We start from the raw sequence: 26,760 nt of genomic DNA, 5'->3' as shown, positions 1-26,760 counted from the left end.
GCAGTTATTTTCCCTCTGTGTGCTGCGGTGTTCTGAAAGCATGCAAGTGAGGCATAATTTTTTTTTTTTTTTTTATATCTGAAGTATTTTACACATTTGTACATACATTTATGCTATGCAAAAAAAAACAAAAATGCTGAAGCTTTGAGATGAAGGTTCTATACTGGAAGTATAAGGTTTTGCCATTAGAGCAGTGTAATGAAAATGACTGGATAGGCGTGCATTGGGAGCCACCTGAGACAAAGGCCTCAGTTAACCCAGTGAATGTAAATGTAAAACATGGCTGATACTGTTCCCTGAGGGAATACTGCTGACACTACAGCCAGTTGCACTGTGGCAGCTTGGACATATAGACCACATGTGGACACTCCCAAAAGCCCCCTTTAACCTTTAATCTCCCTCCTAAATAATGCACATTTGTTGCACAGAAGACTGTAATCAATGTTTTTGTTTCATTTACAGTTTTATAGTTAATGAAACTGGAAACCAACCATGTGAATTTCGTTTTTTTTTTCTTCTTCTCAAAGGATTCCACAAAGTTCCTAACAATTGATGAGATTTCAGCTGTATTTGAGTATCAATGGGCTGAATGTATTATTAATTCACTATTTTAAACCTTTTTCACAATGAGAATGTCATTATAGACTTATCCTCCATGGATGCTGAGTGAAAATGGCACTCAAGAGGACTGCTTGTTTCCTGTATCTAAAGAAGAACCAGCACCCCATTATACACACTCGCACACACACACAAACACACATACAAATGCGCACAACCCCCTCACCACATTGCCTGTGGTCATTTCCACCATGTGACATGACCCTTCCCTGGTTTGCTGAGTTTTGCAGTGCCCCTGCCCTCACCCCACCCCCATTCCGGCCTTTCCTCATGAAGATCAATGAAATGTCCTTGGGATGGCCAGAGACTCCGAGCAGAGTGACCAGCTTCCACTACCCTTAATCCAGCCCACAATAATGGGGGTCAAAGGGTCTCTCCCGGAACCCTGTCATTCAGCCAGGCGTCCCACTGCTTTATTGGCCAGCCCGCATCTGGAGTGTAAACCCCACTGAGAGGCTTCCTCCTCAGTCCCCAAAGCAACACTGACACCCCATCCTGAGAGCCTGTAAATGAGCTCAAAAGCCAGTCCTACATGTGGTATCTATCTTTTACATCAGGGGCCGTCAATGCAGCATTACAAAGGAGGGGCTGACTTTGGGCTTTATGTTTAGGTTTTCGAATGACAAACATGAAATGCTTTTGTTTTGTGAGTGCAAATAATGAATACAAAAGAATGTGAAAAGATGACAGAAACAATGCAAGGGTTAATTACAGGATAACGATTAATACTAACATGGTCCATATATCTATAATATCAATACATTCATTTATAAGTTTCACTGCACTGTGTGAAAGAGATGACATATGAATGCTGTACTACCGATTCTTTTAGATAAATCGGTCGAACCGATTCACAAACACAAATGAATTTAAGCTTTTTTGTCGTGTTTAATGTTACAGCTGAATACATTTCAGATATTTATTTCACTATATATATATATATATATATATATATATATATATATATATATATATATATATATATATATATAAGACATACCACATAGCAACATATTATGTAAAGACTCGTTTATAATCGCTGATATTTGGTGATTCTACGATGCTTCGATTCTTCGATTCTGCGAGGAGGTCGGGTTCTCTGTTAGTCTCGGCTCCCCTCTGTGTTTGCTCCTCATGCTCTGACTGTTGTTCCTGCTTCTGTCGTCCATGCTCAGTCCAGATCTCTGATCTCTGTTGGGAAAATCTATACAAATAAAACTGAACTAAAATGGATTGAACTGCATTTTCTGTTTGTTTTGTTTTCGTGTCTCAGCCCAATTAATACCCCACTAGCAAGCAGTAGATTAGACGTAAAAGTCGTTGTATATGGAGGAAAAAGTTGACTTGGTTCCCCTCCCATCCCATCCCCCACTCTTCTCCTCCTCTTCCCCTCCTCTCCTCCTCTTCTCCTCGCCCCACCGACCGGGTACGAAAATGAGGAGTTGAAATGGACAACTCGAAACAATCGGCTCTGCGAACTGAATCGAACCTCCCGCAGCACCGACGAGTCCAAAAGAGTCGGTTCAGCAAACTGACTCGACTTTATCTCCGCTACGGAGAGTGGGCCGCTGCCCCGCCCCTCCCCCTCGCCCCTCCTCCCTCGCCGCGCTGGCCTTGCCCCCGTGTGCTCAAGCGGAAATGTGCTCATTCTCCCAGTGTGGAGTCATTTTTGCTCGATTATGGTCGGCGATTCTCATTACATGGACGGAACGGCGACCGAAAGGCACGGAGGTTTATCTGGCATCGAGGACGTGCGACCTTGAGAGGAAAGCTGGAAGGGAACCAGCCTGTTTGGACGGCTCGTAGGGCGACGCTGAGACGGGGCTGCGGTGGCTTAGTTGCCGTTTACCGAGCAGTGGGGACGGAAAGCTCTGGAAGAACGGAGCTCTGCTCTGCTCTGCACTGAGGGAGAAACGGTTCACTCACAGAAGTAACTATCCTCGAGTTCAGCCGAGAAGGCGAGTTTTTTTCGGGGCCTAAGAAGGAGCTGCTAGCTCCAGAGCTACATGGACTGGAGTAATTCGGTGAATTATTTAATCTCCTCCAGCTCCGCGCCTCACACAGCGACCCGGAGGGACGACGCTCGGAAACATGCGCGGAGGGAAGACGAGAATTAAATAGACCGTTTCATGGCTTTGGGTTTGGGACGAAAAGCAGAAAAAAGACAGGAGCCTAGAAAGGTGCGAGCGTGTGGCCCGTGTGGAGGAGTCCGAGGAGTCATGCGGCGGTGGGGGAGGATCGGAGCGGGGAGCTCACTCACAGCAGGAGCGGCAGCCAACCACGTAGGCTCTGAACCACAACAACACGCCTAGCATGTTCCACTGTTACACGTTTAATGCGAAGGAGAGGCTTCACTCGAGTCCTTACAGGCAGCTACGTTAATCCGCCTCAGAGTTTATGCCAGGTGCACGTTTCACTGGAGCCAGGTCAGAGCTAACCGCTACAACACTATCTGACTGAAGTTGGGCTAGCATCTGCACAAGCACGCGCGCACGCACCCGTGGTTTGTTTGGTTGCCTCAGCTAACAGAGAAGCCACTCTGATGATCTGGTAGACCTTATCATTCACCATTAAGCCTAACAACCAGGGCCAAATCCACGCATGTTTGAATCTCCTTAAACGAGTCAGTGACCTGACCTGCGCTCAGAGGCCCAGATGGCGTCGTTTCCAGATTCTGACCTGCAGACATGCCCCCTGTGTAAGGAGCTGTGTGGCTCCTCCGCTCCGATCTCCTCCAGCTCATCTACCTCTTCATCCTCCTCCCAAACGTCCAACTGCTCTACCTCATCCACCAGAAGACTCCACGTCCTGCCCTGCCTGCACGCCTTCTGCAGGCAGTGCCTGGAGGGCCTGAGGAACAACGGCGACCCACTGAAGCTCCGATGCCCGACTTGTGACCAAAAGGTGGCGATGTCCGAATCCGGTGTGGACGCCCTGCCCTCCTCTACGTTCCTGTTCAGCGACCTGCTGGACGTCGTAGTGTCCGCCGAGGAGCAGGGCAAAGGGAACAACTGCAGGGGCAATGGGAACCCTCGCGGGGGGCTCCTCCGCGCGCACCACCTCGCGGACCCTCAATGCAGCTCCTGCGACGAAGGCAACCCCGCTACCTCGCACTGCCTGGACTGCCGGGAATACCTCTGTGATAACTGCGTGCGGGCCCACCAGAGGGTCCGCCTGACCAAAGACCACCTCATTGAGAGACGGATGGAGAGTTTGCACCTGGCAGGCCGAGCTAACAGCTCCAGCACTCCGCTCAGCCTGTCTCAGTCGTTCCACAACTTCTCCCTGCTTCCTGTTTTCCACGATCGAGTGGACTACTGTCAACAGCACGACAACGCGGTGAGCTGTGCATTTAACTTTACTTTAATAGCTACGTAAAACATGCCAAAGTTTAATGGCTAAACAGACGCTCAGCAAAGTAAACTTGTTCCACTCAGTCTTTGTATATGCACATTATTTGGTTTGGACACGTTATAAGCTATTTTCCCTCTTAACTTTTCCCTCTTAAGTTAAGCACAGAATTAAACACCATATTCCTGACAGTGTCCCTTAAAACCTACAAGAAGAATTCCTTAAGAATAACACACTTATTAAATTCTGTAAGAATCTTTAGAATTCCATAAGAGTAAAATGCCTTTAGAATTCCATAAGAATAATGTGCTTGTGGAATTCCATAGGATGAATATGCCTATAGAATTCTATAAGAAAACTATTTTTGGAGAATTCCATAAGAATAATATGCCTATAGGATTTCATAAGAACATGTCTATAGAATTCTATAAGAAAAATATGCATGTGGAGTTCTGTAAGAATAATATGCCTATAGATTTCTGTAAGGATAATAAGCTCACTTTTCACTGTTTGTTTTGATCATCTTAGTACAATAGCAGTACTATTGTGCAGTTATATTCCTGGCCATAACAGGTAGATTTTTCATTTCTTATTTGTTATATAAGGACACACATGGATAATTACACATCTACTTAATTTTAATTTATATATTAATACATGAACAAATACTTCTGTCTTAGCCCAGAATAGACCATTTTAGTATCACGTGCTCTGCTGCCACAGGGTGAATAAAAACACACCCACACACACGCCTTTGTTGGGTGGGCTTAATGTGTTACGTTTTTCTACTTGCTCTTGGTTACTGCTGCCTGGCATGCAAATGCAGTGTTGTGGTTGCATGTTCTCTCATTTAATGCTCATATCATTGAAACATTTCTCACCTGTGAGTTCAGCTTTGCTAGTGAAGTAAAATTATGTAATTTTCAGGAATTGGTTAGTCATACATAACTGATGCATTAATCCCACCAACTGAAGTTTTAAAAAGACCACCCAGTTGTTGAGACCTGTTTTGTGCACTAATGCTTGTGTGCTAATTGTCTCTATTTAGAAAAGGCTGAATGAACATTCCTTTTTCTGGGATGCCTGTTAAAACATGCAAAAGCACTACAATTATAAAGGGTGTGGGCAGTGTTTATTGCAGAAATGGACCCCTCTTAGGCTTCAGAATTCATTGTTTTTCTGTGCTGTAAATAGTTTCCATTTCTTCATGCAAATGTAATTAAAAATTGAAAAAAGAAAGCATAAAACCAATGAGTGGTACATTTCTAGATTTTTATGTATTTTGTATGTGTAATAATATATTTGCATTCAAATGCTGTTCCACTGTGGCTGAGAATGCATCTGTAGTGTGAGTCCTGTGTGGAATGCAGAACATCACACTGGCGATGATGTAGACCTGAAAAGCTCTGAATAATGATTTAGCCTGCTGAGCCTCCTCAATAGAGCATATTTTGCCTGCAGTGTAGCAGCAACTTGCTCTGCCAGAGGTCCACTGTCTCTGAGCCATACTGGCAGGCCATTTCACCATGCTCTCTGCTGCTTTAGTGGGCAGTAGTGGCAGAGTGCTCAGGACATCACAAATCGTAAGGCTGCTTATTAAAGTCTGAGGCAGGACAACTGCAGACTCATTGCTAGGGCTCTGCAGATTCTATTATCACCAATATGTCTTTCTTCTGACTGCTGTTATGCATTTGAGTAAGACAGTTCAGTTTGGCTGATTCAGATTTGTTTATTCGCAGTTAAACAAGGTCATTTCTGCACCATCTTATCCTCAATTGTTTGAGTTGTATGAGTAGAAGAAAGTGTGACTCAAATCCTGCCTCATTATGCATTTATGCCTATTTTATGTACTAACAGAAAAGGACAGTCTTTTGTTTGCAGCTTACTCACTGGAGCTTACTCACAAAACTGGAGGATCTGCAGAGTTCTTTGCAGGATTTTAAAAACTTTATATTTCCCAAATGGTAGCTTTACAAGGGGAGGCAAAAACATGCGTAGTTTGTAATGTAAGTAAATGTAACTATATTTTATTTTCATAAGAGATTTTGTGCAATTTCTGCTCGCTCTTGAAAATGGAATACAATACAAAGAGGAACGGGATTTTTTTCAGTTATGCTAAAAAATGACAGTAGCAGAGAGAAGATTTTTGCACGGCAGACATTTTTTTCATTTTAAAATTTAAGATTAATCTTACCATCAGTGTCATGTCAAAACCTGGTGACCTGGTCATTTTTTTATTATTATAGTCTTTGAAATGACATGTAAATATTTCATGAAAAATATTTCATAATTGACCCATCGCTGTTCATTTTTACAATTATATTTTGTCACAGCAAATGGAATATGAATTGGGTGTGTTTTCATAAGTTGATTTGAGGCCAATGCATGTAAATAGAAGAAAGCAGAAAATGTGTTTGATGAGAATTTATTGAGTCATGGATCTTTAGGAAAACAACAAAAGCTGTTGCTATATAGGCACAGGCAATGACTAAAAATAATTAGCACAATATTTTCTAGTTAAAAAAAATCAAGATCAATTATGTAAACCATGTAGTAAAATAAAGTAACTTGAGCTGTACAGAAAATACTATCTGTTTTTCTCAGACTGTAAATCACTCTGTGAAACCCACAGTGGAGACAGTGGGGAATTTACTCTACTGTAGCCTAACGGCATTTAAAGGCCCCATAACAACCCAGATGTAAATAAAACATTTATGTCTTTGTTAAGTGTTATTGGTTAACTTTTCCTAATGCTCTTTCATGGCTGCAGACAGGAATCAGAGGAACTTTCTCCCTTCTCTCTCAGGTCTCAGGTCTAGAGCTAGCTTAACTGCTCTATGAAGCTAGAGTTAAAGCTACTGTTACAGTGTGTGGCAGAGATAAATAGGCAGGCAGCTCCTTAACAAGCTTCTCTCTCTAATGTAAACAGAAAAAAAAACTTGACTATTGGGTTGTTTGCCTACACACTTCTTAAAGGAATGTGATCCCCAATTTCCCAACATAATTAACAAGCAAGTGATTATTGCCTTTTAAGCATCATCATCGGGTTACGGGTCAGTTATCTGCGAGATCCAGTTACATCACCCTATTGCCCAGGCCTAGTCAAGAACCCTTTAGAGGGCAACAGTGAGTATTGTTTGTTTATTTGAGCTTTGGCTGTTTCTGTTTAGAGTTGATTGGCTAAGTTTCCCATTTAAGGCTTGTACTTTTAAGAGTTGCGTACAGTGAACAAAAGGCCAGATCAATTGTTCGTTGCAGTTAATTGCAGGGCAATGAATTGTCAGCTAAAATATCATTAATCATAGGATTGTTTTGGAGATGACAGTGATGGTGTCCTGAATCCCACAGTTTTTAGTTTCTTTAATTTAACACACCTGTTTGATCCCATCTGGTAATCATTTAAACCTGTGTCATCTTTAGGAAAGACAAACCCCGGAAAACACAATGTTGTTCAGAGCGTGATGTCAGCGGGACTGGGATTGGGAAACCGATACATTGGCTAGTATTAGATCATCAAAGGAACATGTACAGTACTGTAGGTGCTGTGTTTCTTATTTTATGTGGATATAGTGACTAAAAATTGGCAGAAAGTGTAATAAATGCTGCTATAGTATTAAAAATAATGAGGAGTTTTGTATACATGTACATGTGTATGAGATGCCATTGCTGTAGTTGAGTGGAGTTCCAGTGGAGAAAAACAGGAAGCTGCCGGAATGCTGTGACATCAGCTCCCAGTAGCTGCAGGGTTCTCATTCGCATCTCTGCACACACTGCACATTCTCTGCCTCTCTCTGCCTGCCTCTCTCTCTCTGTCTCTGCTTCTCTCTCTCTGTCTCTGCTTCTCTCTCTCTGTCTCTGCTTCTCTCTCTCTGTCTCTGCTTCTCTCTCTCTGTCTCTGCTTCTCTCTCTCTGTCTCTGCCTCTCTCTCTGTCTCTGCCCCTCTCTCTCTTTCTGTCTCTGCCCCTCTCTCTCTTTCTGTCTCTGCCCCTCTCTCTCTTTCTGTCTCTGCCCCTCTCTCTCTTTCTGTCTCTGCCTCCCTCTCTCTTTCTGTCTCTGCCTCCCTCTCTCTTTCTGTCTCTGCCTCCCTCTCTCTTTCTGTCTCTGCCTCCCTCTCTCTTTCTGTCTCTGCCTCCCTCTCTCTTTCTGTCTCTGCCTCCCTCTCTCTTTCTGTCTCTGCCTCCCTCTCTCTTTCTGTCTCTGCCTCCCTCTCTCTTTCTGTCTCTGCCTCCCTCTCTCTTTCTGTCTCTGCCTCTCTCTCTCTTTCTCTGTCTCTGCCTCTCTCTCTTTCTCTGTCTCTGCCTCTCTCTCTTTCTCTGCCTCTTTCTCTGTCTCTGCCTCTCTCTCTTTCTCTGTCTCTGCCTCTCTCTCTCTGTCTCTGCCTCTCTCTCTCTCTCTGTCTCTGCCTCTCTCTCTCTCTCTGTCTCTGCCTCTCTCTCTCTCTCTGTCTCTCTCTCTCTCTGTCTCTGCCTCTGTCTCTGCCTTTCTCTCTCTCTCTCTCTCTCTCTCTCTCTCTCTCTCTCTCTCTCTCTCTCTGCCTCTCTCTCTCTCTCTGCCTCTCTCTCTCTCTCTGCCTCTCTCTGCCTCTGTCTCTGCCTTTCTCTGTCTCTGCCTCTCTCTCTCTTTCTGTCTCTGCCTCTCTCTCTCTTTCTGTCTCTGCCTCTCTCTCTCTTTCTGTCTCTGCCTCTCTCTCTCTTTCTGTCTCTGCCTCTCTCTCTTTCTCTGTCTCTGCCTCTCTCTCTTTCTCTGTCTCTGCCTCTCTCTCTTTCTCTGTCTCTGCCTCTCTCTCTCTCTCTGTCTCTGCCTCTCTCTCTGTCTCTGCCTCTCTCTCTCTCTGCCTCTCTCTCTGTCTCTGCCTCTCTCTCTGTCTCTGCCTCTCTCTCTGTCTCTGCCTCTGCCTCTCTCTTTCTGTCTCTGCCTCTCTCTCTCTTTCTCTTTCTCTGTCTCTGCCTCTCTCTCTCTTTCTCTGTCTCTGCCTCTTTCTCTGTCTCTGCCTCTTTCTCTGTCTCTGCCTCTCTCTCTCTGTCTCTGCCTCTCTCTCTCTGTCTCTGCCTCTCTCTCTCTGCCTCTGCCTCTCTCTCTCTCTCTCTCTCTCTCTCTCTCTCTCTGCCTCTGTCTCTCTCTCTCTCTGCCTCTGTCTCTGCCTTTCTCTGTCTCTGCCTCTCTCTCTCTTTCTGTCTCTGCCTCTCTCTCTCTTTCTGTCTCTGCCCCTCTCTCTCTCTGTCTCTGCCCCTCTCTCTCTCTGTCTCTGCCCCTCTCTCTCTCTTTCTCTGTCTGTCTCTCTCTCTTTCTCTGTCTCTGCCTCTCTCTCTTTCTCTGTCTCTGCCTCTCTCTCTTTCTCTGTCTCTGCCTCTCTCTCTGTCTCTGTCTCTGCCTCTCTCTCTGTCTCTGTCTCCGCCTCTCTCTCTTTCTCTGTCTCCGCCTCTCTCTCTTTCTCTGTCTCTGCCTCTCTCTCTGTCTCTCTCTCTCTCTCTGTCTCTGCCTCTCTGTCTCTGCCTCTCTCTCTCTCTCTCTCTCTCTCTCTCTCTCTCTCTCTCTCTCTCTCTCTCTCTCTCTCTCTCTCTCTCTCTCTCTCTCTCTGCCTCTCTCTCTCTCTCTCTGCCTCTGTCTCTGCCTTTCTCTGTCTCTGCCTCTCTCTTTCTCTGCCTCTCTCTTTCTCTGTCTCTGCCTCTCTCTCTTTCTCTCTCTTTCTCTCTCTTTCTCTCTCTGTCTCTGCCTCTCTCTGTCTCTGCCTCTCTCTCTCTCTCTGCCTCTCTTTTTAATTGTTCTGTTTAAGAATATTGATATACTGGGTGCACATGAATTGATAACAGTATCTGGTACCGCTGTAAGTAAATAATCCTTTTACTATGTGCTAGAAAACACCGAATGCAGCCTCATAAATATCAGCCTCACATAATAAACAAAGATGGTAGACATTTTGACCAACCCTGCTATGCTGCACTATCAGATTGCTGTGATTTATACATGTAAATCACGAATCTTTTTTCTAGGGCTGAAAGATTTACTTGTTTTTTTATATCAAAATTGCAACTCAGATCTGTGCAGTTTTCAAATCACAGGAGCTGCAGTTTTTATTATAGCCTGTGTTATCAGGTGTTGTAACAGATTAGTTAGACCAGTCAGACAGAATCAAACTCCCATGTGCTGTGACATCACAGCTACAACTAACTGGCCATCTGCCACATTGTGCTCAGGCTAGAGCCAGAAAAAGGGAATATTCTGACTTTGACTTTAATAGAAAACAGCCTCAATTTAAATTGCTGTCAAAATCACAATTAGATCCATCAGCCTGACTTCCTCCCCTTTCTCTCATTTACTTGTATTACAGATGCTGTGGGTTTAGAACAGTAGAAAGTGGTTAATGTATTTCAAATGGTGTCATAAAGAATGGAATGTGGGTCTCTGATTGTTGAGTTTGCACAGCTTTAGTGCTCAGATCTGGTAAGAGTGTGCAGATCTGGCCTTTAGCACTGCCTCTCAGAGAGCTGTGTGTGTGTGTGTGTGTGTGTGTGTGTGTGTGTGAGGGAAAGAGAATTTACAGGTGAAAGGTCAGATAATGGTGTGTGTGAGCACAGGGTCAGGGGCCGAAGTTCGTCACCTTTCAACCTTTTGTCTTTTCTGTTGAAGACACTGGCTTATAACAGTAACATCAGCCTCCATGGCTTAAGCTTGCTTGTAGATCTGTCCCGAATACATCTCCAGCTCATAATTCAGTGTTCTTGAAGACTTTGACCCGTAAAATGCATTGTACAACTTGGATTTAAAGTTCCTTTTGTTTCTGCTCAAATTCTGTTAGATTCACGTTGTGCAGTCAAGTGCAGAAATTTGAACAGCCCTTGTCAAATGACTTGAACTCTTGGTTTTCTAAGTGAAAATAACTACGTATCACTTCAATATGTTAGTTTTCTGCAAATTTTGGCACAGAGTATCTGTATTTACTGAATTTAATATTAAAACACATTTAACACTTACAAACTTTATTTTTTATTTTTGTTTTGTATAAATTCAGCAAATAAACAGTTTTTAGCATTTTCCTCTGTTGAGGAAATGTTAACAGATTTTCACTGAAAATAAGCAAAACACTTCCAAAGCCATCTAAACACACACACACGTTTTATATATATATATATATATATATATATATATATATATATATATATATATATATATATATAAATATAAATAAATAAATAAATATAAATGCACTGGTAGACTGGTATATGTAAATGGCCCTTCTGTTTTGATTGGCTGCCTTGTTTTGTGCCTCACCTATAAGCAGTTCAGGCTGAAACATTTGGATAACCTCAGGGTGCTGTGGGTGGGGCTAAACTGTTCAGGCAAATATATTTAAATACAAAAAAAGGTTTTCAGCTTAGTCTCTATAAATGCACCATGTGGTGCTGCAGAGTGAATGGTAGCTTTTGAAACTTCAACAATGTCCACATACTGCATCAAACTCCTTATTTAAAAAGTGAGGAATTCTTGGTACCATTATGTGTGTTTTGTTGGTGTTTATTTAAATTTTTTAAAACAGCTTTAGAATCTTTTAAATCTTTTTTTAAAGCTTGCTGTGACACCTGACTCTTGTCTTAGATAAATATTCGTCACTTTCATGCCAAATTCCTGACATTAAATCTGGTGCAGAAGAATGAGGGGATTTGAAGAGTTAAATTGCTCATCCATTGATTACCATATTAGACCAAATTACTGTACAGTGTTCTTTACTTACTATCTTGGAAGAACCATGTATTAGATATTTTCAGATATTTTCCTGCATGCTGAAAACAGTGAAGTTTTATCATCTAGTTTCTGCACTCCTTTTTGTTAATTAGTTCTTAATGGTAAATCAGTTTAACTCAAATACTGGTTATGGTTTTGGAAACTTGTGTTGGAGGATAAAATAGATATGGCTCCGTTTGAATTGTGTGGCTGTGAATAAATAATTGCACATTTACGTTTAACTCCTGTATGTTATTGTGACCAGACTGTTATGGTGGTCCTTGTTGATGGTACAGTGGCTAGTTCAAAGTAACTGTGATATGTGAAGAGGGATGTAGCCTGGGACATAGTTGCATATTACTAGATGGTTCATAGTCCTTGGCAGCCATAGTAAGAGAGAAGCATCATGGAAAATAACTGAATGGTTGATGTCTTCTGTCGCCTTAGGCTCTAGGTTAGGGGTCAACCCTAATAGTCAGACCCTTTTATGCTTTTTGTGATTTTAAAAATAAACAGAAATAGCTTTGCACTCGTTCAGTTTATCTGACATTGTGAACTGTGTTAAAAAGAAGGCTGCTACTTAACTTGGTAACCTGTTTATCTTATGTTAGTTGTATTGGTTTGGCTTGACTTAGACCTACAAACAGTGCATTTACTTTGCATGTTGTAGGCCAAGGCTGGTTTAAATAGTGCAGATTTTTTAAAAAAGGTCTACACATAGGATTAAACAAAGAATAAAGTCATAGTCATCCTGCCAGTGAAATTTGCCATTGTTGCTGTTTATAATGCCATTTTTAAAATTTGAACTTTTGAGCATGTGTGAATGAAACCGAGACATCATATTGTTGTCAATCATATCGTTCAACTACTTGGCTTAGTTTTGATGTTTCCTGACTTGTTCAGCTTCACCTGAGCAACTGTGTCAGACCATTTTATAGTAATAGAAAGAAATACATCAGATTTTTTGCTTTACCAGTTGACCAGTGCACCTGCATTCTGCATAATTAGCTTCATTCTGATGATATATTAGATTTTACACGACAGACATCGGTCTAAAACATGCATTAAAAACCTCATAAACAAATACCCTTGGACTTTTTAAGATATTAGGCACGTATGTTTCATGCTGTGCTGTTGGTAATGTGGTGAAATTTAGTGGTTTTATGTGAGAATAAAGATTTTTCAGCTCTTTGTGCACTTCAAACTGGGTGAGCAGTGTTAAGCAGTTTCAAATTCATCTGTTGGATGCTTAAGATTTGTATTTTAATTCTGTTGAAATTTACCTGGATGTTCATAGAATATATGAAACTAAACTTTAGGACCTCATAGAGCTCATAGAGTGACATATGGTCACTTCTTGTGTCTTGGGTATCAGGATTATGTATGTAAGAGACCAAACCATCTAAACATGCAAGTGAAAGATGCATTTAAAACAGATACATGTCTAATCGCTCAAACCACTGAAGGAGGTCGTCTGAGATGCATCGGAGTCGTGTTATAACAGTGTAAACACATCTGTCTCTCCAGGACACATTTGACAACCAAAACTCCTCCCAGTACAACTGAAACTCTTCCTCATGCAATATGTCACTGGGCACATGATCTGTGTCTTTGAGGAAGATGATCATGGAGGACGCACATGGTTGGGGACCAGACGAAATGAAATGTTTCATGGCAGTATGGACAAACGCTACTTTGCAAAACCGCGCACAGTTTAATTAACACCTGATAATTGGTTGCCGCTTAATGAGCAGATCAGCATATTCTCTCCCACCCAGTAATGGGATTTCAGTCTGACTAACCAGAGACTCATCCGACTAAGTGTACAAGCATGTGGCTAAAATCTTGTCAGGATCCAATTCAGATACTGATCACATGAAGTGACCAGGTGTAAACAGGGTCCTAGATTCAGTTTTCACAGAAATGCTGAGGATTTAATGGTCACAAATGAAAACACAATTTCCATATAATTGCACAGAATTGAGTTGATGTGATTGGGCTGTCCTGTTCCTCAATCTGGTGAAAGGAGCAAAGGCTTAAATTTTAAATAGCTTTAAATTAATACAAAGATGTTTTCTCCGTATGTATTTTCATTAGTTTTACTTTAATAAATCTTTAATTTTATAAACTGGCTCTGGTGTAGATCAGGGTAAACAATTGCAATGCACGATGCCCATATGTACATAATAAAGTAGACTGCAGTGTGGTGTCCCAGTTTCGTAGTATTAGTTGTATTGGCTTGGAATTATTAGCAGTACTTCATCTTAACATGCTCTACTCCAAAATATCAGTTAAAATCTCTATAGGTCATTTGTAGGTGTCAATTTTTAAGGTCTTCCACATACATTTGAACTACTAATAATGTAATGGTCCTGCTGTTGTTAAAGTCTGTGTGTGAATGGCTAATTGCTATGTGGTGTGAATGGTGTGAGTTGCAATTTAAGAGTTACAATTAAAAAAAATTTAATTGATGCAATGAAATGCCTACACAGACTAATAGATGTTTTATAAAACTCAGAAATAAAGTCTTGTATCCTTAGGAGCTCTTTTCAACTTACTCAATTATTTATTTATTTAATTAAAATGTTAGATCAAGAATTAAAAATAAAAATGATAAAATAAAATGACTACCTAAAAATGTAAATTTTTTCCCCTCAGAGTGTGAACTCCTTCATTTATTTCGTCTTAAATATTGGCATCAAGGCTGACAGCGTTCATTGTAATTAAGAGGCCTGTTGGGTTAGAGTGCTAATGAGCCTGGTTAGAGCAGGGAGCGGACTGAAAAGAGAAGGCAAGAACAACCAAGACAAGACATGCAAGGAACCTGAAAGAATTAACTGAAAAAAATTAATGGAGTAGAGTGAACATCTGTATTAGAAAACATTTCCTGCCGATTCTTTTTCTAAGAAATTTTTTACGAACATAACAGTTGCACAGTTAATCATATGATTTGAATTTACAGAAGGCTGTATAGAGAGAAACATTTAACAGCTGCACAATGATTAAATTAATGATTCATTAAATTTATCATTGTTCCATTTTAGGCTTTTTAAAATTAGTTCAAGATTTTTACTTCCTCCTGGAGATCTGTTAAATGAGAAAATGGTAATATTGATTAAATATTTATTTATTTTAAAGCTTGGATTATTATCCAGTCCTAACACATGACTTCATATTTCTCATACTCTTTAAAAATTGCAAACATTTCTTCCTTTTTTCCTTTTATGAATATGTTTTTAATAAATTTTCATTCAGACTTCACTTAAAGATATTTGGCTAAATAAAATCACTTGAGTAACAGATCTGATCTAGGCTTTTTGCAGATACGTATTTCATATCCCATACAGTACTGAGTGTCCTGCTGATGCCAAATTAATCTACTCATAAACCCTAAAAGACAGTAAAAGCTCCAAATGCAAGCTTAGAGTAGCCTTCATTACTCTGGGAATTTGTTGATCATTTATGCTGTCAATTAAAACTTGCATAGTCCAAGTATTTTTTTAGCTTGTACTTGTGGTTGCTCTCAGAACTCTTCAGGGCAAGTCTCCGGTTTCTAGCAGGGGTCTTTGTAAAAGCAGCCCAAAAACCTTTGAGCATGCATTTTATGACCCTGCTTCAGTGACTCTATTTCCCTGCGCTTCTCTTTGTTTTTAACCATTTTCATGTGCACTACTCTTGAACCTTTGATATTGAATCTGGCAGGCCATACTTAAAACAAACTGAACCCTGAAGAAACCAAGACACAAGCCATTTGGTTTGGAGAGTTGATCTGAGAGTATTTTTCAAGAGGCTTTCCACCAGTGGAGTTGGTGCAAAAGAGGAATGTGGAATGGTCAGCACATTGAGGAGTTCATTCTCCATGGATTGATGCCTGTAGACCGTCACAGAGAAAGAAGCAAAGCACCACCTAGTTGTGTGCATCAGGCTACTATTTCACACTTTTTCACAGCACTGATTTTACTCATTTTACTTGCATGAAAATGTTTAAAGGGTTTTCACCCAGTTACCACTTTTAATTAATATACATTTACATAACAGTCAGGGAGGTTAGGTGCTAACTAGATCATTTAAATACAAATTTAAATAGTACAGTTAGTACTTTTAGATTTTTAATAAGGATGTGCCTGGTTACTGAAATTCCTAGCCAGGTATTCTTTGCATCATGGAAATTCACTGTCATATACGTATACAGACCAACGATTCACTGAAACCTTATGCTTTAACAGGGCTGTAAAGTTTGACAGCAGTTAAGTTTCCATCAAGTTCTGCGCAAATTGCAAGCGATGAAATGAAAAAAATGTAAATTTTTATTGTTTGCTGCCCGGCAAATAAGCTGACTTTTAGCAATAAAATGTTTTATGTAATTTATGACATAATTACATAAGTCATTTCCTGCAATAAACTGTTGTTGCATAGTTGTTGCAAACAGTCTTGTTGACATTTATAAAATTTTTCCATAGCCTACATTGCACACACTGTTTTGTTAAGAAAACACAACAAAAAAAGACCATTTGGATATAAATAATACTGCAAAACAAGAGTCTTGACTTGACCACATCCCCATGGTGATATTAAGAATGCGATTGCGAAATCAGAAGCAATGCAGTATTGGTGTTAGATATAATAAACACTGAAAAGAGATTCCTCTACTCTTAATGTTGTCTTGACAAATAAATTTGCTGGCATGTCATCCAATAAAAAGCACACAAGTTATCACCATTTCCTGATGCGCTAGTTAGCTCTAATGCTAGTTTTGGATCATTTATTCATCTGAAAGTCTCAGTTACTCACAACAACCTACCAGTTTAAACCACAATGTCCAAAAAATTCTCCTTTTCTACTTTCAAATAATAAAACATTTCCTTTCTGACTTCTTACATTTATTTTTTAATTTTATAGCCTGCTAGCAGTGCTTCAGTGTACTCTGTGTGCATATTATAATTGAAAGTCACTGTAGATAAGATCTGCTAAATGGTATGAATGTTCAAGCTACTAGATGTTAATATCAGCTGAGGCCCTTTTCCCTTCTTCTGTCAGTTCATAACTCTTACAGATACTTGAATATCAAAATTAATCAGAATGCTCAACTTTATCTTTAAATCCAGATGGTGTATCAGTATCAACTGGTTACTGCGTTCAGTTCTGTACATTTTAGGAAGGTGGCATCCTCCAAACCCTTTCTTCAGTGTTTTAGAAAATATGGTGGTTTTAATTAGGTGAGTGTGAAACATAAACCTGGAGAGATGTGAGAGTCCAGCTTTTCGCTTGCTTTCACTTGTTCAAACCTGACGTCATATTCGTAGAGTTGTTTTTTCCCATAGCTATAAAGCAGGACTCTGAGCAGAGCATATGTCTGAACATTTAAATGCTGTTAAATGAAGGAAGACAGATGTACCCAGCTGTGGGCAAGGGCACTTAGAATTGCCTGCGGATGAACAGTGGAAACATTCAGTGATTCTGCTATCTAAACAGATCATGGCAAACCAGACGCTTACATGGAGTCTGCACTCGTGTTGTTTTGCTTCAGGGTTTCACATAGCAGGGTTTTTATTCATAGAACAACACAGAAGGTCTTAAGAGAAATAATATTGTTAACGGTAGAAATAGAATTTTATGTTAATATGGCAAAAATGTATGACAGGTTTTTTTAATTACTTAAATTATGTTCCTTTATGTATTTTTAGTTTACTTATGATTCTGTTTGTGCTCTGTCATATTAACATTGTGTGTAACAGTTTTCTGCCAGTCCCTCCCTCCACACACACACACACACACACACACACACACACGCCAGGATGCATGGAAGGTCTTACATAATATTGTGTGCAGCTCCTGGCCCATCAAAGGGAGCCTTATGTGGGACAGAGTTGTAAATATCGCTTCAGCATGTGACACTGGTTATCATGTGTTTAGATAGAATGCAGCATATTTGCTTTTCCTCTGACTGTTGGGCTGGAACTGGAACTTGTTTCTTAATGAAAGTAACAATGAAAGTATGTAGAATCTGTGTTCATACATTGTAGGCTTTGTACAATTGATGATGCATACGGTCTCTTGAGTTCCACAGAGATTAGTTAAGGGGCAGGCAGTCGTCACAAGCCTCCTCACTGTTGCTGCCTGTGTCAGGCTTCACACAAGTCTCTCTCACACAGGTGCACACTCAAACAAACACATACACAAATGTTGTATGCCAAGGACCCAGCTGATTTTGTTTGGCCTCTCATGACCAGCCAATAAGTTCACCCGAGCGGACAGCCACCTCCCACCGTGGTCATAGGGCTATTGAGGTAATGTGTGTGTGTGTGTGTGTGTGTGTGTGTGTGTGTGTGTGTGTGTGTGTGTGTGTGAGAGAGAGAGAGAGAGAGAGAGGCACCCAGGGCCAAGTACACTTCAGAAACATCAAGCCTTTGCTGTTCTGTGTTCTAGCTTCTTAACTATGGAATAAAACTGTTCAGATAATGCTTTATTTCCATTCAGTATTTTAGCGAATTATTTATCTAATTATGATACCAAGTTGTGTGTCCAGAACTGATCTGGGCTCAACAGAATTCCTTCAAACTGATCAAATCTAGCCCATCATAACCCAAAGCACCAAATAAAGCTTGATATTTCTAATAATGGTGTCAATTCATATTACTGTGTAGAAACAATATCATTCAAAGGCCATTAGACTACAAACATATAAAATATTATGCAATCTAGTAATAATAAATATTAATATGACAATAAGATAATCAGGTGTCTGTTCCATTCTGCTTTATTCTCATGCTGTGCAGTGCACTGCTGATATAGTGAGATATTTGCCTATTTCTTTACAAATTACATGTAAAATATTAAACATAAAAATACCTGGCAAACAAAGACATTTCATTATAGTTTTAGTTCAAACTTTTCTTTCCTTTTTCTCAAATGCTGCACTTGTGGACTAAATTCTGTGCTAGATTCTTTCAACATCATGAGTGGGTGACTCCAGCATGCCAGATTAAAGAGTGCTTCAATGTATTGAAAGTAGGGAGGAAGAATGATGTAAGCAGGAAAATGAAAACAGGACAAATACTGGGTAAAATGTTTAACGGCTTGGAAGAAAAGGGAGGTGGGCCGCGAGAACCTGAATGTGAAATGTGAACCTGACACAAGCCCAACATATATTGACCAAATATTCCAAGCCCATTGTGAATTTGCCACACCGAAGGCAGTAAGGGATGTGGGTATTAACTTGTTACTTTGGTTTGGAATCTGTGAGTCTGCATGTGTTTTTATGTGAGAGTGGGGTGACATGGAGGGATGTTTGCTGAGGGCAGTGTAGATTTATGTGTTTGGCATTTTGAGGTGACCACATTTAGACAGTGAAGGAATACCATCATAGTGATGACCAAACTTTGTGCTTTTCAAATACATGTGGAGGTTTTTACATCCTAGAGTACACCTGTAGTTAAAATAAAGTTTGTTTGTAGTTGAATTAAATTCAATTAATCTTTTTTGTAATTTATAGTGTGTAATATCTCTAAGCTTTGTACTTCCAAATTTATGCTGCATTCATGTGCTCATTGGAAGGTTGGGATGTACAGGATGGTTAATTAGTAAATACTTCTTCACTCTGTTCAGGTGCTTGTTGAAAGATAGCATGGAGGTCTGGACAATTTATTCTTGTACCTGCGTGTAGCTTTTTTTTTTTTGCTGTAATAAAAAGGGCATATATAGAAACGCAGAAGCTCTATGTATTTTTCAGCTGGAAAATGTGAAAGGTCACAGCTAAAGTCAGACTCCACCCTTCGTTTATTTAATTTCCAGTCCAAATGGCCATTAGTCATTCATTTTTCAGGAGCTATATCTGAGAAGATCATGTATAAAATAGTTCACTTGCATAAAAAAGAAATTAAGTGGAAAAACAGGAGTTTCCAGGACTGGAGTCAAAGAAATTATTTGAAGTTACAAAGAAAATCCTATTCCTAACATGTGTGCAAGACCACCAAAACTGTCCCCATCAGATAAACAGTACTTGAAGCTTTCATCTTTGAGAGAGACAAGAAAATAAAGCTCCACTCTTGCTTCAGATCAGAAAAAAATCCACATGTAAAAAGCCACCTTTCATTTTAAAATTTCAGCCCTAATTATAGATCAAAATAGACAAAAGAAATTGCAAATTAAGCAAAGAATTAGCTGGTGTTCTCAGAACAAAGGACTGACCACCCCAGAGTTGCTGCGGCTTTTGTCTTCTGTTATTTTTTTCCTGCTGCTGAAAAATTATCTGGAAATTAAATATCTGAAACTTGTGTAATAACTAGAATACAAAGTACCCTGCTGTAAATATGACTGTGTAATTTGCAAATCAGAAATTGGTCAATTTTCTTTTGTTTTGTTCTGTGTTTGTCCCAGCTCAACTCATAGTCTTTCACTCATAGTTTATAAACCACTTTTCCCTTAAATAAATGAGGAACCTGAGTTTATGGCTTTTTAAGAGGAGTAAAATTGGATGCAAAGAGTTTAACAGCTTGAAGACAAAATGTGCTCCATTAGTTCACTCGCTCTTTCTGCAGTTGGTAGATCGTTCCATAACGGCTAGAGAACTGCTGTGGCGTGCTTCCATATGTAGATGAAGGTCATGCTGCATTTAGCAGTATTTCATCAAACTGAAATGTTATGTACAAATCGTTTGCCTGCATGATGCACATAATATTTGGACAGCTCATACAGACTTGTGGAGTCTAGCCCAGGAAACGCAGTTATCTGTAAGGTAATGATGGTTGGCAGCAATATGAGTAATTAGCTGCCAGTATTTGCCAATGGCTAAATTTAGCCACAAGCTTCTCTTTGTGCCTGAATCTCTACTTTATGTCCAAGAAAGAGAAACTAAATCCTTCTATTCCTGTTAAGACGTTTAAGGAAGACCCATGGCTGCAAGCAAGAGGCCCTCCTCTCAAAAAGAGAACGCGTGTGTGTGTTCAGGAGGGGTAGAGAGAGTAGAGAGAGTAGAGAGAGTAGAGAGAGACACACTGAAAAAGAAAATAAATGAGATCAAGAGACAGCGCGCGTGCACACAGGCTTCAGGAAAGATTTATACCAGCTGTCTTATAGATTTAATGTAAGCAGCCAGGTAGACATTGAAAGGAGCCTGTCTAAAATTATTTCTTCTTTTTATTGAGTCCAGTATTTATATTTTATTTTTTAACATCAAATATGTTGTATATCTTGCATTATACAGCCACATCCTTTAGCTCTTTTTCATCAGTTGCTTTCTTTCTGTATTTTTACACACATTTTTTTTCTGTGAGTGTACACAAATAGATGGGAACTCTGCATTTGTTAGTCATCTCTGTAGAAGAGCTATACAGAACACTCGCCTTCTTTGTCCTTCCTGAAGGCCTTTTCCCAGGATGCACTTCCACATGAACCCTGTACACACTTCCACTGTCGGGCCATCTGGTCCACAGAGAAAGGACCAACTTTTACGAGCAGGTAACTCGAGTGGAATCACAACTCTAACTTTACTGGCAGCTGCTCCTGCTCTCTGGTAGAGATATAATTAGCGTTTGATCAGGACTTTGGTAAAGCTGTTAAGTTTCGACAAGGCGGCATGGCGAGATCTCGAAAAGAACGCTTTACATGAGAGTGGGCTTAGGGGTGTGCGTGCATGCGTGTGTGTTTGTGTGGGGGTTGGGGGTTTGAAATGGAGAAGGATTGTGTGTGCATGTGTGGGTCCCCTCCCTTTATTCTCCTAAGGAAACCTTTTATTTAGAAGCATATTTCGTGATTTTGTTTTCTATTTTGTTTGAATGCCAAAAAGTTTTTTTTTTTAATGAAAACTTGAGCCTTTAAAGCTTGTAACCTAATCTTTTGATTGATGGACATCCCTTAAATAACAATGAAATAATTCCTGAAAAGTTGTATGACAGAACAATAGGTCATCAATCCATCACCAGCTTGTCAGAATGTAGGAAACTGAGAGCAAGTGTGACTTTGTTTGGTGCTTGAAAGAACTGGCAAAGGCAGGGACCCCCTTTGCTCCACATCAGTGTTGCTCACTCAACTGACTAGCTATTGTGCTCATTCTCCACCCAAAATGCCACTTTCTCAAACCCTGACAACTGTGGTCACAGATACAGAACACGGACACTACTCAGTAACTGTGTTATATAGACATATAACACTTAAGGTTTGCATGTTATGCCTAATGGTCATACCATGGATCATGTACCTAACCTTTCCTAAAATTGTATTGTAAATGCAAAATGTTAATTAATGGAACTGAATTTGAATAAATTTATTAAGTGTAATTAGTTGTGAGTAGCTATAGAATAATTGTTTGGCATTTTGCTTTTTGCATTTAGCTCTGTTTCAAGCCTACTGTTGCCATAGAGAAATTCATATACATGGCTCAAACTGAAGTTTGGAAATCAAAGTGGATAATAAGCAAATACATTGCACTTTATTGTACATATTTATAGGCTTGGAAGTTGAGCAGTGTAATAATTTAAGGAGGTGCACGTCATATTCCTGTTATTAATGTTGTGCAAACATAAATTGTCAGTACTCTGTATTGAGTGTTCCTCTTTGAAAGTAAACTATATGGGATTGCCATTAGCGGTAACACAAGGGCAGAGCTGGCCCAGGGGGCAGATTTGGCCTAAAAAGACTTAGTTTGTCATTCCAAGCATCATTTACTTCGGCAGTAACGTGAGCCTTGGACGGCAGAGATCCAATACTTGTGAAATTCCTTGTTTTTTGGGACATGGATCTCACTATCTGTATTTATCTAATGTGAAAGAAATTGATATATTATTACTATGAAATTATATTTGTGATTACACTTTGGATCGCTGGGGCAAAATCACATCCAGGTGAAGATGAGAATTGTCTGTCTGTTTTCACTTTTATTTGCTGAAATACCAACCACTAAGTGATTTGTTGAAAACTGCTTTATTTAGAGTGTATAAATTATTTCCTTTAATTTACCCAGTGAAATCACATTTTATTTCATCAGTATAATTTCAATGCACACACATGCTGAATATATCCTGATTCAGTAAATCAAAGTTACATTGCTGTAAATGTGATGTTTTGTCCCTGTCTTGTCACAGGTGCTGCGTTTTTTCTGTGAGAGCTGCTCCATGCCCATCTGTAGGGAGTGCAGTGCTGGGAGACACGTGGGCCACAGTGTCTCCTACCTGCAGGATGCACTGCATGACTCCAGAGCACTCACTATCCAGCTGCTTGCTGATGCGCAGCAGGGCAGACAGGCTGTGCAGGTATGGAACTACTATTTATTATTTTGTGCACAGAATTTGTATGATTTTGTTCTATGGTAATTATAAAATGTTAATTTTGTCTTTTGCTTTTCATGCTTTCATGTAGACTTTATTTTATACCGCTTGGGCCTAATATTCTTTATTGGCTGCTATAGTTTTAAAAGAGACCTAAGTAAAGAAAATATGTATGTATATCCTTTCCAAAAAGACAAAAAAATTCTGTCAAAAGAAGGCTCTGGTGTTTTCTAGAAGGGTCATCATGTCTCCTCCCCTTCTTCTCCCTGAATAGAGCAGCTCTGTGTGCACTGCCAGCCTGTATTCACAACCGTGATGGCCTGAACAGGATGGATCATTAGTCCAACACAGAGGAAATGTTTCTATCACTCACACTTTTGCTTGAAAGAAAGACAGCAGGGGGTTGGGCTCGGGTGGTGTGCAACCCCAGAGAGAGCTGTTCACATGTTCTTTGGTGACATTGAGCAGAGCTGATCTGCAAGAAGACCCAGCAGAGAATTTGAAAGTGAAAGGCTAAACAGACTGGTCTATTTTGAGTGAGGCCGCTATTGAAGAGGCATTCCAGGGGGTGTTGCAGCCCCACCCTCTCTTTAATGTGGCAGTTGCATTTGAATGCCCTTTCTTGCCCCTTCACCACCCTCTTTTGCCACACTAAGCTGCTTTGCACATGGAGTAGTATCCAAAGCAAGTCTTGGATTGTTCAGGGTGGGTATTGCTGCTCTAGTGCACTGATGTTTGGCTTGCAGGTGTACTGATAAACACATGCACAGACAGTTCTTCTCATTTTCTCGTTTACTAACTTGTTTTGGGGTTTAACAGACCCCTTAAGTGTGTGTGATGTTCATCTGCTGAAACTAAAGGTCACCTGGACAATTGCACAGTACTGCTCATGCTGTTTTTTGTGGAAAGCTTGCAATCCCCTTTTGTAGAGCCTCATCAGCTCCAGGCCTGAAGCCTTGGAGTAGAGAGGCTGGCTGCAGCCGTATGCGGTCGATTGGACTGTTGTACTTTGTCCTAATCCTATTACTGTGTGGTGCTAAATGGGAAGCTTCTAAACATTTATGGGTTTGAAAGCTTCTGCAGGGTTTTAACAATGCCAGTGGTAAACACAGTGCTGAAAGCACCCTGACTGTGACAGGCCCGTGCCACAACAGACCCCTGACCACTCCAGCTGCATCAGCGCTAACTAATCCCATTTACCGGATTTTACCGGTTCAGTTCAGCAGCAGCTTATCCCACCTCACTTGGAGTTCCAATCAGGAGCTGCTGGAACAACTCTGTTGCTTTATTAACAGAGAGCATGGTAAACACATGCATAGGAGTATTTAATTGTTGACGTTGTGTGTTCTGTTCTGTGATGGCAGTCTTTCTGGAATTGATATGAATGAGTAGTGATAGGAGTTTTTTGCCGTTTTTGACCAACATTTTGAAGATGAGTGTTCTTACTTGCCCGGTGTACTAAGGACATTCGCATGTAACTGATCAGCTTTAAACCACAAATTGTTGAAGTACTGCTTTCAGTTAAAAAAAAAGGTTAATTTAATTTGATTTTATTTCTGATGAACAGTTACCATGTGAATGTGCAGGTTAATCAATCAAGTTGAGGAATGTTTTTGAATTGCTTAATGACAAATTGGTTGTGCTAGATAGGCCTACTAAAAATTAAGCATGCAGCTAAAGATACTCAAATACAGAATTCCTATTCGAGAGGATGACAGCAGAACTACAATGATGTACCACATCAAACAAACATCCTCATATGATAACAAAGACAACATTATCGCACATGGGTGTGCAGCATTATAGAGGAGGACTTGGTGGGCGGTGACGGCTTTCAAGAGCTACTGGGAACACTGAGCCAAAGCTAGCCACAGTAATTGATTTTGTTTTTGTACTCATAATGAGTGGTAAATGTAACTGTAGAATTTTAGAATGTAGAATTTGCAGTAGCTCATCTTTTTAGATATTTTGATCTTAAGATATTGTTGTCAATTTTTGTATTAGTATTTGTATAATCAGGAAAGTAGTGTAATTCATAATGTAAGTAAAACAAGATTCTTATATAGGGCATGTTTTAATACAGTTTTTGGCTGTTTACTTCATATACATGTTTATGCCTGGAATGTCTAGCAGTGCTACATTCCACAATCCATACAAGAAACATTTGTAATATTTCTGTGTATTAATACAGAATTAGGGTTATGTGTGCGCTCATATGTGTGCATTTGTCTTTCTAATGCCTTAGAATGTGGCTCAGCCTATCAGTTGTGACCAGCAATCACAAAACTGCATTTCTTACTGTCTATTAGTTAGCTGTTAAAAAAATATTAAGAAATTACAAGACAGATTTAGGTTTATGTGAAAGGTAGAAATAATCTTAAACTGAAAAAAGAACATTAAAGGCAGACGTTGAAAGTGTGATCTGAGGTCGCAGTTGACGTGCAGAGAGGGAGAGCTGTGCCCAGGTCCCTTCTGCCAGAGCATTGTACTATTTAGACAGAGGCCAAGGGTCATGACACTGCAGTTTGACACTTTTTTTTTTTTTTCCCCTGCCTTCCCTTCTCCTCTTTGTTACAAAGGAAGCCCTCATGCTTTCTTGGAACTGTTCAGGTTCTCTGGGCGTCTGCATTTGTGGAAGGTCTTAATTTTGTAGCTGTCTATATTTATGAATAATATATTCAATATCTTTTACTAAGAGCTACTGTCTATGTGTTTGTTTTTTTTGTTTGTTTGTTTGTTTTGGAATGAATTAAACTGTCAGTCTTTTTCCTAGAATACAGGAAGTTTGACTTTTTTGCGAAGCTGGATGCTTTCTGCATGCTTTGCAAGAATCAGTTTTATATGATAAAGTGCAAATGTACAAAAAACAGCCATTGAATGGTTGGTGTTTTTTAAAAAATGTTTTTTCTTTCTTTCTGTTTTTCACTTAAACTGTATAGCATATAATACATTTTTTTTTTTTTTGGTCTTCCATTAACAATAAGTGATCTGAATGTTGTTATTCACAGCTGAGCATTGAGAAAGCCCAAGCCATTGCTGAGCAGGTGGAGCTGAAGGCTAAGGTGGTGCAGTCAGAGGTGAAGACCACCACACTACGTCATAAGAAAGCCCTGGAGGAGCGTGAGTGTGAGCTGCTATGGAAGGTAAACAGGCACTGGACTTTACTGTTCTTTAGAGAGGCCTGATCACATAACCATTAGCATTAGTAACAGGGGCATTATTCACTTAACTGAAATATTGGCTTCCCACTAAGGCTACATGCTTTAGTCAGACACTAGTCAGACAAGCAATTCTGTGTGTTTGTGTGTTATTTGACTGTGTGGATCACAGCATGTTAAATAATGTCGGTTTTATTTATCGTATTTATTATAATGTTTCTAGCTTAATTTTTTGTTTGCACACGTCTGCACGTTCGCACTTTATACTTTTTTGTTCCTTGTTGCACCGTGTTGTTCCTGGAGGAATGTAATTTCACTCCACTGTGTCCTTTTACATATATGGAATGACAATAAAAGCCTCTTGACCTTGACCTCTTTGTGATGTAGAGGGTCAAACAGCTCTGTATAAAGTTACTGCTCATTCTTTGTTTTTGAGCAGGAGGCTTTGCCTAGGCTTTCTTTTAACTCTGTAGTATCAAGTGTTATTCAAACAAACCACTGCATAAATGAAGTTTCCTCACATTTTTGTGTAGTCTTTATTGTTAAACCTACAACTGTTCAATCATTGCACAGTTTTAAAATGTCTTCTATCGTAAAGTTGAAAAAGTCTTTTAAATGCAGTTACTTAAATATATATTCATATATTTTAACAG

At 40.0% G+C, this 26,760-nt stretch overlaps 1 protein-coding gene across 1 annotated transcript in view; it reads left to right on the top strand.

Moving 5' to 3' along the window:
- Nucleotides 1–2,235: 2,235 nt before the first annotated feature.
- The window catches only part of trim71 (tripartite motif containing 71, E3 ubiquitin protein ligase), a 30,486-nt gene continuing 5,961 nt past the window's right edge, over nt 2,236–26,760 (top strand). Inside the window, exons 1-3 of the mRNA XM_017700409.2 lie at nt 2,236–3,957; nt 22,767–22,934; nt 25,958–26,092. Of these exons, the coding sequence (XP_017555898.1) occupies nt 3,274–3,957; nt 22,767–22,934; nt 25,958–26,092 (987 nt within the window). The 5' untranslated portion in view covers nt 2,236–3,273. The remainder of the gene's footprint in view (nt 3,958–22,766; nt 22,935–25,957; nt 26,093–26,760) is intronic.

The sequence above is a fragment of the Pygocentrus nattereri genome, chromosome 3 (genome assembly GCF_015220715.1).
Source record: "Pygocentrus nattereri isolate fPygNat1 chromosome 3, fPygNat1.pri, whole genome shotgun sequence".
Lineage (NCBI taxonomy): Eukaryota > Metazoa > Chordata > Actinopteri > Characiformes > Serrasalmidae > Pygocentrus > Pygocentrus nattereri.
This window is presented reverse-complemented; position numbering and strand designations above follow the sequence as displayed.